Source organism: Penicillium digitatum, chromosome 6 (genome assembly GCF_016767815.1).
Source record: "Penicillium digitatum chromosome 6, complete sequence".
NCBI lineage: Eukaryota > Fungi > Ascomycota > Eurotiomycetes > Eurotiales > Aspergillaceae > Penicillium > Penicillium digitatum.
This window is the reverse complement of record NC_089389.1, coordinates 1,996,360-2,007,904: the sequence shown is the minus strand read 5'-3', so window position 1 is coordinate 2,007,904 and position 11,545 is coordinate 1,996,360. Positions and strand designations below refer to the sequence as shown.

Genomic DNA, 11,545 nt, shown 5'->3' with positions numbered 1-11,545 from the left:
CTTTGTTTTACAGCCATCGACGTTTTGCAACGTTCGACAGCCGCAGGAAACGCGAAAAACTTGAGAATCTGAATCGATTATCGTTTCTAAGCTGACTCGAACGGGATATTTTGGAGCACTTCACATGTTATGCCTGTCATGTCCTCTATAAATTTGACTGCAGGTCAGAGAAATTTGGATCATCATGGCCAATGGCGTACCAAATTTGTCCGCCCCGCTTCCTCTATATGGGAGGGCCAGACGGACAGTTCATTCAAGAGTTATGACTGTCTATATATGGCAAATACCTCAAGTTCTACTCCAAACCTGAATTTTGCTTCATTCATCTTCAAGTTGCAACGATAGACTACTGCGATGGTACTCGATACGGTATTCACCCATCTATGCTATCTTTCACCGGAGTAATTGTCCACACTACATCGACTGCCCTACATTCTCTCGAATCACAGATATGCCCAGACTCTGGATCGCCCGTATTATGCTTACCAACCCAGGAAATACTGTCAGTGATGCGCTTGCGAGCCGGCTAGCTAGTATCAGACCAAAATCAATCAGTTCTTGCTCAAGTTTATCAAATTTGTGCCTACACAGTGACCCCTGATTGACTACTGTTGATAAAGGCTTTTGTCCAAGCTCATTGTATGAGACAGACGCTATCACTGTCCCGGATGACATGCGAGAAATGCAACACCGAACATCAGCTGGAGCTGCGTGATCACGGCAAAGATAATCTGGCTTCAATGACCACTAGGTGGATCAATCTTGGCCCCTGGATTGAGACCGGATGTTCCCCAATGGAGAGTCCATTCGTTGGAAACGCAAGAGGCTTTCCTTGTCCTAGACTCCAACTACATGCTTTCGAGCCTACGGTCTATGTTTGAAGTTTTCCGGGACATGTCGCTCGAGGATTTGTGCTCTTGAAACCTGTTCTATCTAGTTGATCGATGATATCGAAGTGCGCTGTGTTCAATCGGCGAGGGTCCGCCCTTCTGGGCTGTATGGCGTGAGCCGGCGTGAAAATGCTTTGTTTCGCTTGGTTTAATGATCTCATTTCTCATGCCTATGTGCTTGTTTGGCTTGATTTCAGAGCGTAACCACCTTGCACTCCATAATTGAATGATGACATTTTCTTCCTCTCTTTCCCTAGCTCTCAGTCATATCAGTATCAACAATTTTGGTTGTAGAATTCAGTTGCAGATGTGGCTCTCCGAGACACCACGCATGTAGCAAACACGGACATGCAAGCCCCGTATCGGTCAATCGAGAGTACCAGCCAATTATCGAGCTTCGATTCCTCCAAAGTCCAAAAGTAGACAATGGCATCTTCCAAAGTTATCAAACTATCTTTGGCAAACAAATTCCAACTTTAGACCTCAAAATTGAAACAGGTCAACCTCCCCCAAAAGCCACAAATGTATTTCCAGTAGTGCCGCAACATCATTCATTGGCAAAGCAACCTTAGTCCTCTCATCATGCCACCCATGTGTCCGTTTAACCAGGCTCAAATGATGACCATGAGGCCGGGCGGAGTCAAAATCGATGATGACTGGGGTGTCACCTTGAAACATGATGTTGCACGGGTTGATGTCATTGTGGACTATACCCAGCCCATGGAGGTGTTTCAGGCCCCGTGCAATCCCCTCCACCCAACGATCAACCTCGTCTCGGTCAGCCTTGTGCCTCTCGTATGCAAAGTCGATCTTATTGCGTCTGGCTGAGTTCACTCTGGTCATAAGTGTTTCATCGTACTTCGTGAAGTAGATTCCTCTGATTGAGTCATCGTTTACGACGGCACAGCCATGATATTGAGCGATATTCGGGTGCGGGTTTTTCTTCAAAAGTTCGCAAATTTTCACTTCTTCAATCCAAGTTTCTCTGATCAGGGCGGGGTACTGGGGACTATAGGGTGAAAGGCTTGGCTTTTTCAGATACCAGGCCGAGGAATCCGATGGCCTCTCTGCCTTGGTAAATTCGTCCGAGAACTCTGGGAAAACGAGAGCCCCTTGAATCTTGTTGGTGCTAAACATGTCACCAAAATGAATCTCCTCGTTTGATGCATAGCGTTTTCGGGAGTATGCTCTGTAGATTGAGCCTGACAATTCGTACACTATGATTGTCTTTTGGAATTTGAAGTCGTCTGCGGGACCTCCAAAGTCTTCGGAACATTCAAGAACGTGCATTTTGAAGGAGGCTGCACATCAAGTCGGAATGGAAAGAGGAAAAATCATTCTAGGAAGGTCAGCTCAGATAGGGTAACTCGCGGGGAATTCAAAACGGTTCAAGAATCATACGATGGAGCGGGTGCCCACTTAGTCACGACTAGAAATGTGTTACGGGATCCAAGGCTGTTTGCACATCCTTGTCACTCAAGGCTTGTGTGAGGAAAGCCAGTGACAGTAGATGTCAGCAAGGACACCTAAATCGGGATCACGCCTTCGTGGCCGAATATAACTCTCTGTCTTGGGCATATTCCCAAGTCTCTTTACTCACACATCATGAATCATCACCATATAGGCCAACAGAGCAAAGAAAAAAGAGATGTCCTCCCTTCAAAATATCATCGAACAACAATGCGACAGCGGGGTGACTTCTATGACCTTCATTCCCCGTGTCACGTCCAGCCAGTCACGCCCTACTCAAGGGATCACCATCACCTCCATCTAAGCGAGAATGGCAATGATGCCTTTGGATCTTTGCCATATAACCCCCGTCAAGCTTCGAGTACGAAAGAGAGGATTCATTGTAACTTTGGTTTTCATTTTCGAAGCCAGGAACCCTGTCTCAAAATGTAAGACTCAAACTGTACTTTGCATCGGTATTTCTTCACCACTGAACGAATCACAGGAACAATATCAAATCCGACCCCCGTATCCGACACCACAAAACTTGCTGTCATCATCGATCTGAAAGCCAATGTGCTCATCCTCAGCCAAGATCTCAGTCTCCTGACTCGAATGAAGACGGAAAGCAACGCTACCAGACTGGCCTGTATGATGTCCCAGGAATCAACTCCGAAATCAACTCCGATAAGATACACCATCACGTATCCCCAGTCGCGGAAATCTACGCAAAAAGACCAGATGAACTGTTTGATCGTGTCCACCGTCCCGCTGCACCACCAGCACTCGGCTTTTGTACTCGTCCTACCGAGTGTCAGTCGCATGAGAACGGACGCGGTAGCAAAATAAAAACCGTTAGATTTGAAGAGAATGAGAGAATCCCAAAAAAAACCGAGACTCGCCGTTTCAATTCCATTTTACATCATACGCCGTCCCTTGTGGACGACCAGTATCATGTTCATCGCAAGTCCCAGCAACGATGGCCCAAATCTCGAGAACTGAGAACTTACAGATGGGTTTGGGGGCCCCCTTTGCCTGCAGTAGCCTCTTCAAATGGAAAGAATTATGATCGGGAGAGATCTTGAGAGTTATCTTGGAATTTCCTATTGTTCGGTAGATGGTTACTGTTTAGAAATTTGATTGATCAAAATTCGACAAATCCACCATCCTCCATCATTGTAACCGCGCTCATGAAGCCGCTAGGCATGTTACGGTCGCAGCTAACGTTAAACTGACCACCTTGATGCTGTTTCAGGACGTAGAGAGTTGCTGTCGGCAATTTTGCTGCTCGATACTTCGCATTGTTGGGGCATCTGACCCAGTGTTTAGTTTGCCCTTCGATTCAAGAGAGAACAAAATGCAAGAGGCGGAATTTTGCGAAGCAGCTCGGGACTCGATATGTCTCTCTTGTTTGTAGGATTTTCAAGGGCCAAACAATGTGCAGATTTTCCATAGGTGTAGTGCGAAGGGGCAGAGCGGCCAAAGGTCAAATGCCTGATTTTGTAGGGTAGTTATAATGCCTTTTACATGCCTGAGTTATAGACCGCTTTCGGCACCGCTCTATACCGTATATTGTAAATTGAAGCTATTCCCACCCTATAATTCACAAGTTTCTTCGAGTCCCCGGCGGTTAAAACCGACACCGACCGCACAACCCATCGAATTAAAGCTCTTCCCACCTTGTTGAAAAAAAAAGAGGAATTATACGATTAATCTGGCGGGAGGAACTTTAATTCGATGGGTTTTGCGGTTGCAATAGCTTTAACGCCTAAAAATAGGCTGAGTGGGAATGGCTTCAATTATTTAATCGTCCAAAGATACTTTGCTTATTAAGCCTCCTGTCATCGTAATTCAGGTATTTTGATTTCTGCCAGTCTTAGCAACAGAACATATTTCAGGCAGATTCAGGCGAAACCCCTGAAAAATCAGGCAATTGGCCTTTGGCCGCTCTGTCCCTTCGCAGGTGTAGGAATTCTAGCATAAACTCCTATCAGACTCAATTGGCTGTGCGCCTCCAACAGCGGAGTAGGCACCTATGGCCCCATGAACATGCATGCGGGGATCCCTGCGCACAAAGGTCATACGGGCGGTTTGGTGTAAGGAAGCCGGTCCCAATGGTGCATGCCCATAGATAAGCATGCCTCGACATACTTCGAATAGGCGTGCACGCTTTCTACACACTCCGGCGTCAATAGGCATTACTGAAAAGCGAACGGGGTACGATAATGATGGGTCCTAATACACCACATAGAGGGAAGCTATCAGAAGCTTTTGGGGGAGAATGGGCAGATAGACTCAGGTAGCAATGCCGATAGCGTAGCATGCGGGGTCTGCCAGCTCATGGTTGCATACAAAACTGAATGCCATCCGCGTTGCTCATAATCCGTTCAAGCCTCCCACTGGACTTATTCAGTATTCGACCAGCCATGGAGCGCTGCGACTTGTGTGATCGTTTTTTTGATGACCGGCAAGCTTTCCAACAACATGTGCGAGATGCTCCGGTACACACATTGCGATTTGGACTCGAACTCTGCAACCAGACTTTTGCCAGTCAAAACGCCCTTAATCAGCATACCCGAGACTTGCCTACACATGCCACTACATACGACTGTGTGCCTTGTGGCAGATGCTTTGGTAGTCAAAGTGCCTTGGATCAACATGTGCAAAATTCAGCGGCCCATGCTGTATCATTCCACTGCGACCTTTGCAACCGAACTTTTGGCAGCAGAAATGCCCTTGATCAGCATATCCAGTATTCAAAAGCACATTTCACGCCGCCTAGCACGCCACTAGATCAGTTCTTTCGATCCTTCGTGGGCTTTGGATACAATCCAAAACTACCCCCTTCCGAATCATATGCCCAGCTTAAGAACTTCTGTGGCTGGGAAAGGGGGGATGCGGAGGATAGAACGGCCTGGGAAGAATACCAATCTGCTCTAGAAGCGGAGGTGAAGACGTGGTTTGGAGTAGAGGATGACCTCACTGCCTGGCATTCTCTTTGTCGCGCTATTGGCATCGATCCTTTGCCTGCAACCTGTAGGCAAGGCGTCAAGGTAGGTGCTTGTCTCCAGCCCGGGACTTTACATGTCGATACAAGAGTTCTTTGAGTTTATATGGAAATTTCAAATTACTTGTCGGTGACAGTGGCTAATATGGGGGTCCTAGACTATCCGAGGTGTGTTCGTCAACATTATTGATTTGATCGACTGGGCTAGAAATGGAAGCGCAGACGGTCGAGTGCAAATTTTTTCGAGCCTTGAAAAGCTACGAGAATATACCAAGCAAACGAATAAGTTTTTCCGCAATAACCTTGCCAAGAATGATGATGGAAATATAGTCCTTCGCCATCTGCTTCGATTTATATTCCGATGACCCTCTGGTGATCCTGGTCGCTATGGTTCAGCAACATATGGTTAGACGATCAGTTGACTTCATCCTCTGAGAGGCGGATAAGAGGTCATCTGTGTTTGAGAGTTTGAAGCTGAGAGACAATAGAACATCTTCCACGTCAAATGACTCTCTGGTGTGCACTCCGTAGTCTTGGCCAAGCACTATTCTTTTACCCTTTTATCACTGGCTTCCAAGTTAATGTCTACTTGTTTTCGTTATAGAGTCTCGCGTTTTTCCCTACGTAAATGTCTCAGTAGAATTCACACCAGTGCTCATCTTCTAAATGATCTTTCTAGTGGAATGTAGATTTGAACAGATGAATAGACCAGAAGCCGATGCTATAGAGATAGACGACAGGACAAAAGTAACAACACTTGATAGCTTTCAAATCAGACCACACTGGCAACCCATTAAACTGACAAGCTTTGATGGATTTTCGAGTATATCGATCCAATGAGATGAGCGCGGAGTAGCTTGTTTCAGCCGCGTACTAAAGATAACATGGCACGTTTACAATACAAGGAAGTTCTCTTTGGTGCATTTATGGCCACTGGACTGGTTTTTCGATCAGCGCTGCCCTTGGCCAGGCCGGGCACGTCTTACATAGTCGGACACGTGCCGCCCCTTAAAATCGAACCTGCTGGATTTAACTTGGCCCTCTTCGATGCCTGTCGATGTCGGAATCTTCAGGTAGCGATAACGAATCTTGAACTGGTTGGAATATGTCATCGTATACAGGCCCTGAAAACAAGCAACGCTTTGGCAGCCTTCCTAGCGAACTTTCTCATGGACGGGACACCTGGCAACTGGTCTAGATCTGTTTCATCATGTTTCATTGTGCATTTACAGCCTAATTTGCATGGATACTTAAACGATGGTATACCTAATTCTTGCAATGCACAAACTCGAGTGGATGAGCATGAACTTGTAGTAGCGGGGTCTTTTCCAGGGGTTGCAGAACCGTCGATTGTAGAATTAATGGGCGCTAAAGTACGGAGTAGATAAACATCACCCCCGGGCCAGTACTCCGCACCATAATCATCGCGCAACTTCTCACAGGTTGAAAGTGATTCTACACTTCAACCCGACTGCTCCATGAATGTCAAATTGATACCAATCACACACGGAATCTCCGATATTTTGTCCCTGCCAGTACCTCAATTCTATTTTTCCTCTGTTTACAGTATCATTGTCTAACCCTGAACGGAAGTTTTTTCCATTAACGGTGGATAACTCGGAGTAAGCGAAGTAGTGTTGCCGTCTTTACCAGTGCCAGAATCAACACCAAAGTTGTTCCACTAGCTAACAGTGGGGCTCCCATCGCCCAAGTTTAATTTTGTGATAGAACAGCAAAAATGATTGGCAGAAGAAAGAACTGGCATTGTGGGGTTGTTAGGTCTCGAGACATTGCCACAACATCCCAAGCTAGCCGAAAGAACCAGGATAATTTATATGCCATCTGGTGTAGCTGAAAGGCAAGAGTCACACTACCACAAGAGAATCGTGTGTGTGATCAATGGCAAAAATCGGATCGCGGCAGCCACCCTCAATGCTAGTAGGGTTGAGAAGTGGTGCTGGAGTATCATCATCACAACTAGGCTATTTTGGAAACCAAGGCCATCTCCTCAACCTGACACTATGAAATATGGATCGGTACTGAGCCACAAAAAGCTCGGCTCCGGTCCCGAACTGGAAGATTTCTTCCACTCGAGGATCAAGGTTGAACTGCGGATGCCCTACAAGGGCGGATAGTAAGGTTAAGCTTGTTGAAGTCTCCATGGGAAGAAAGGCGTCCGCATTTATATGAAACGAGAGTGAAACTGGGGACGAAATTTTATATCCGTACACGAACACGACTTGAATGAAAACAAATGGAAACTTCCGGGTTTTTATCGAGCCTCGAGGCAATTTGAAGAGAGCTTCACCACTGCCTTACAGTTAGTGTCGTGCAATGGAAATTGTTGAGTGAGTTTAATATCCTTGCATATGTCACTTGACCATTTTGCGACTTGAGAACGGTAGCAAGTTAGATCGGCCGAAATCAGCTCAATATCAAGCTGGGAAAGACAAAGACGAGGAATGGGAATGGGAAAGCAAAAGCAAAATTCCACCGACGTTGCAGAGACAGCTAAGTATTAAAGCAAACAGGGATCAAATTTTGCTGTTGACGACTGAGAGGAAGAGGAAGGAAGATCGATATCAACATGAAGAGTGATTCTACCCGCCTTCGGTAGCAAGCCTGCCTTGACGTAAGTGCATTTTCAAACATCAAGCGGGGAAACCAAAAAAACAACAAAAGCAACGAACAGAATCTAGCCTCTTTGGCGTAGTGAGACGTTAAACGAACTAAGCTCGGTCTAAACGCATCTCGGGGAACTAGGATGTATGAAATTGACGCCAAAAGTTCCAACTGTCATTGTGGCAACACGCTTTCTGTTGTATTTAGAGTCAAGGTCGAGGCCAGGACAAGAAGAAGTTGGCTGCTTTTCTTAATACCCTTCAGTTCAAAAAGATAGTTCCGGTTGGCTTAACATTGCCTTGAAAATTCGACTGGGCGTTCTGGTAGGGCTGTTACTATCAGAATAGATATTGATTGTGAATGCTAAAGCTTCAAGTAGCGAACCGAGAGTTCTCCCGCTCATCAAGCAGTTTGTGGCCTTTCTCTTTTGAGATTGTCGCATGGAATAACAATTGGAATGGAGTAGAAGATATAAAGTCTACACAAATGATCAAAACGTTGTGGTTATGTGGGACCATGAAATGGATGTTTGTATAGGGTAAATGTTGGATGATACAGGTCTGAGAAAGAAGAGTTTAGGTAACAGGGGTCCTGTGATTTGGACTCCCTGTACAACAGATGTACAACATGCAAGGGGAAACAAACAGGAGTGATAACACATAAGATCACTGCCCGGGTGACATTGGAACCGTTGGTCACATAGTTAGTCTATGTGTTTCTACTCCATTTACTACGTACATAGCGGTCAATCCATATCTGCCTGTCTCGTTTGACGTTGGCCAGGGCTAAATTGAGTTTAGACTATGTGAGCGGTGAACTCCAGTACTCGGCTCTCTGCTTTTCCTTCCGTCAATCCTAGTCTGACATATGATGGCTATATGGAGGCACTATCAATAGTAGTACTGTCTAATGAGGTGCACGGGTAATCCCTTTTTGAGGTTAAATATATGCAAATATGTGCACAACTACCAGGGGCAATCCAATGTTGAACTTGCCGCCACGGCCGTTGCTGAAATGTCGACTTCACTGCCCGACCACTTCGGCGCTTTGTTTCAATCTTAAAATGCATGTATCTTGTACGCATTACGGAGTAGTTGCACTTTATGCATTCTAACAGGCTAGGCACTCCTTCCTAAATGAGCTAGGTACAGAACAAGGGGTGTGGGGCTCCCAGCTTGAGAGCCCACAGGCGCTGTTTCTGGCAACTCGCAGAATGGGTGGAGAAGGTAGGTCCGTCGGTGGAGTAGTGTAATTGCTGTCGATGGAACCTGTATCCTCATCTGGATAGCGGTAGAACGACTCTTCCATTTCAAGCTTGTTATGTTGTAGAGATCAACGCTTACAGGCTCTATTCGGTCCCGTTGTTGTTCATTTTCGAAATCTTCTGTCAGGTGCCTTTCACTTCCACTCGGAATATTTTTCGATCTTCGTACTGTGTTCTACACCCTGTGCCACCAGGAAATTGCCGCCAGTGGCTAGACCAGCACAGTGGCTAATGCGGGCGCCATCTTTGGTGACTAGCCTGTCATCAAACTTTGTAAACAAACGTATTAATCAAATACTACACATGAATAAAATCTTGCTCTTTGTTGCTTAGAAGTTGGTAGAGCGATTCGATGCTTCAAGTCACATCCATACAACGCCACTCAAATAGCGCCAGGAAAAGAATAAGGAACCGTTTGAAGTGGGCTGCAGCATAACAAAAACAAGAGTCACTGATAGAACCCCGTATTGAATCGAACTGCACAAAATCACCCTCTGTGTCCATTGCCAGTTCTTTAGCTCTCTCCTTCCATGCCTTCAAAAATAGATCCGGCTATTTAGTCGATTTCTTTGGCAACCACTTCTGTGTAAGCATAAGAATAGACGCAGTAAGAAGATAGGCGCGCTCGAATGTATCCCATAACTTGTGTTCGAGGGTTCCTGTCGATGCTGGGTTGGGGAAATAGGGGTCATTCGCCGTCACAGCAGTAACCATTTTATCGCAGCAAGACTTCCAGCTCTTCTTTAGGTTAAGCTGGTTAGCCTTATCAAAATTAAGCATCCATAGATGCACCTGCAGCCTCTTAAACTCACCAGCAAGTATATCAAAGGGCTTTACTGCCCTAAAGTTCTCGATTACGGTCGGAAGCTCTCCATTTGTCGTTGCACTACCGAGTACGAATTCCATGTCCATGCCGTCCAAGCAAGCCTTCCAGTGTACAATGGCCAGTCCAATGGCCATCTCCTTAGAGAATTGGATAGCTTCGAGCTGGAGTTCCTCTATCTGATCGAGATAGAGAGCAACGTTCTGAAGGCTGAGCGCTGGACTAGAAAATTCCCACTTTCCTCTTCGCTGTCCGAGGTATGGTCGGATAAGACATGCCTTGTTATCCGGGTCTTCGTATGCAGAAAGGTGTATTTCCTTCGGAAAATAGAGCCCAATGAGAGCTTCGCGGGAGGGCTTAGGAAGCGGAAAGATTCGCTGGACTTGAAAAAGATATCCGGCCTGAGTATCGTCGGGGAATCGTGACAAGTTCTCTCGCCACCAGATTTCTAAATCATTCTCGCTGATCTATCCAGTCGCTATGGGCACACGAGGGATTGAGACATTTGGAAATATCTCCTGAAGATAACTCTTAGTCTCTATGACTGCACGGCAGGCAGTGTTGGTAAGATTTGCATCATTCCACAGCGAGTCCTTGTCGCTACCTTTTTGTACGCAGACTCTGTTCCAGGAATCTCAAAGATCGTGCCGCATGTTCCTCGCCCGATCACAACAAGCGCATTATCCTGGAAAATTTTCGCTTTTATGCATACGCTCTGCAAAGCTTGAGGAGATTGATATAATAGAACGCACGCTCAGGGTCCGTAGCAGTATGTCTTCATCTTTTGGTGGATCCTCTGTGACTACCAGCATTTCTTCGGTAGTTCTGGCCAAAAGAGCATCTGTGGACAGTTCTGTATCGTGGGAAGCCACAGAATCTTCAGATATTTCGCGCAGATGGGAAGACATTGTTGCTAAGAAACCAGAAACAAACAACGATGGATTGGGACGATATGGGTTGCTATGACGTATTGTTCTACCGAGTACCGAACACGTTTGCGGACTGTCGCACTAAACTACATCGGGCAAGACAACTCTGTTTCTGATGCTTGGCAGGTACTTTGTGGGCTTGCCATGACTAATCCGTACATCTTTCAACTTGTTCGGCTCTATGGGCGAGTAAAGAGACTGGTTTTAAGCTGTTGAAAATCCATGATAGTATTGACTCCACGAAGCTCACTGATTTAATGAGAAGGGAAATCTCTACAAGCTTCATGAACTAAACCAGTTGGAGTGTTTTCACGCTTAAATCCCATGTGGTGGGCAATGCTCTCAAAAATTGACGTCAGTAGTAGTGTATATCTATCTACTATTTGCAAGGTCCAGTATTGCCAGACCAATCACCATGTTCCGTTCCGCCAAGCACCAATCAAAATGCAGAGTTACTCTCTGGCACACTTACCGCTTTTTGCGCCGTGGAAAATTGCAAAATTTTAAATGACAAAGGGCCGTTTCGAACATCCAACCATTGTAGGTGTGTTTGACCACTAG

At 46.0% G+C, this 11,545-nt stretch overlaps 3 protein-coding genes across 3 annotated transcripts; 1 reads left to right on the top strand and 2 right to left on the bottom strand.

Annotated features, from left to right (window-relative positions):
* Positions 1-1,373: 1,373 nt before the first annotated feature.
* Pdw03_5717 (Serine/threonine-protein kinase 33) lies at positions 1,374-2,180 on the bottom strand (the record flags this gene model as incomplete). Its single annotated transcript, XM_014682710.1, has 1 exon — positions 1,374-2,180. The coding sequence occupies one exon, from the start codon at positions 2,178-2,180 to the stop codon at positions 1,374-1,376; it is 807 nt and encodes a 268-aa protein (XP_014538196.1).
* A 390-nt stretch (positions 2,181-2,570) lies between these two features.
* Positions 2,571-2,907, top strand: Pdw03_5716 (uncharacterized protein; the record flags this gene model as incomplete). Its single annotated transcript, XM_066101143.1, has 3 exons — positions 2,571-2,721; positions 2,772-2,788; positions 2,845-2,907. The coding sequence occupies 3 exons, from the start codon at positions 2,571-2,573 to the stop codon at positions 2,905-2,907; spliced, it is 231 nt and encodes a 76-aa protein (XP_065958083.1).
* Positions 2,908-9,947: 7,040 nt separating this feature from the next.
* Pdw03_5715 (P-loop containing nucleoside triphosphate hydrolase protein) lies at positions 9,948-10,963 on the bottom strand (the record flags this gene model as incomplete). The annotated part of the gene is made up of 3 exons (XM_066101142.1): positions 9,948-9,973; positions 10,045-10,522; positions 10,808-10,963. The coding sequence occupies 3 exons, from the start codon at positions 10,961-10,963 to the stop codon at positions 9,948-9,950; spliced, it is 660 nt and encodes a 219-aa protein (XP_065958082.1).
* Between the last annotated feature and the right edge of the window lie 582 nt (positions 10,964-11,545).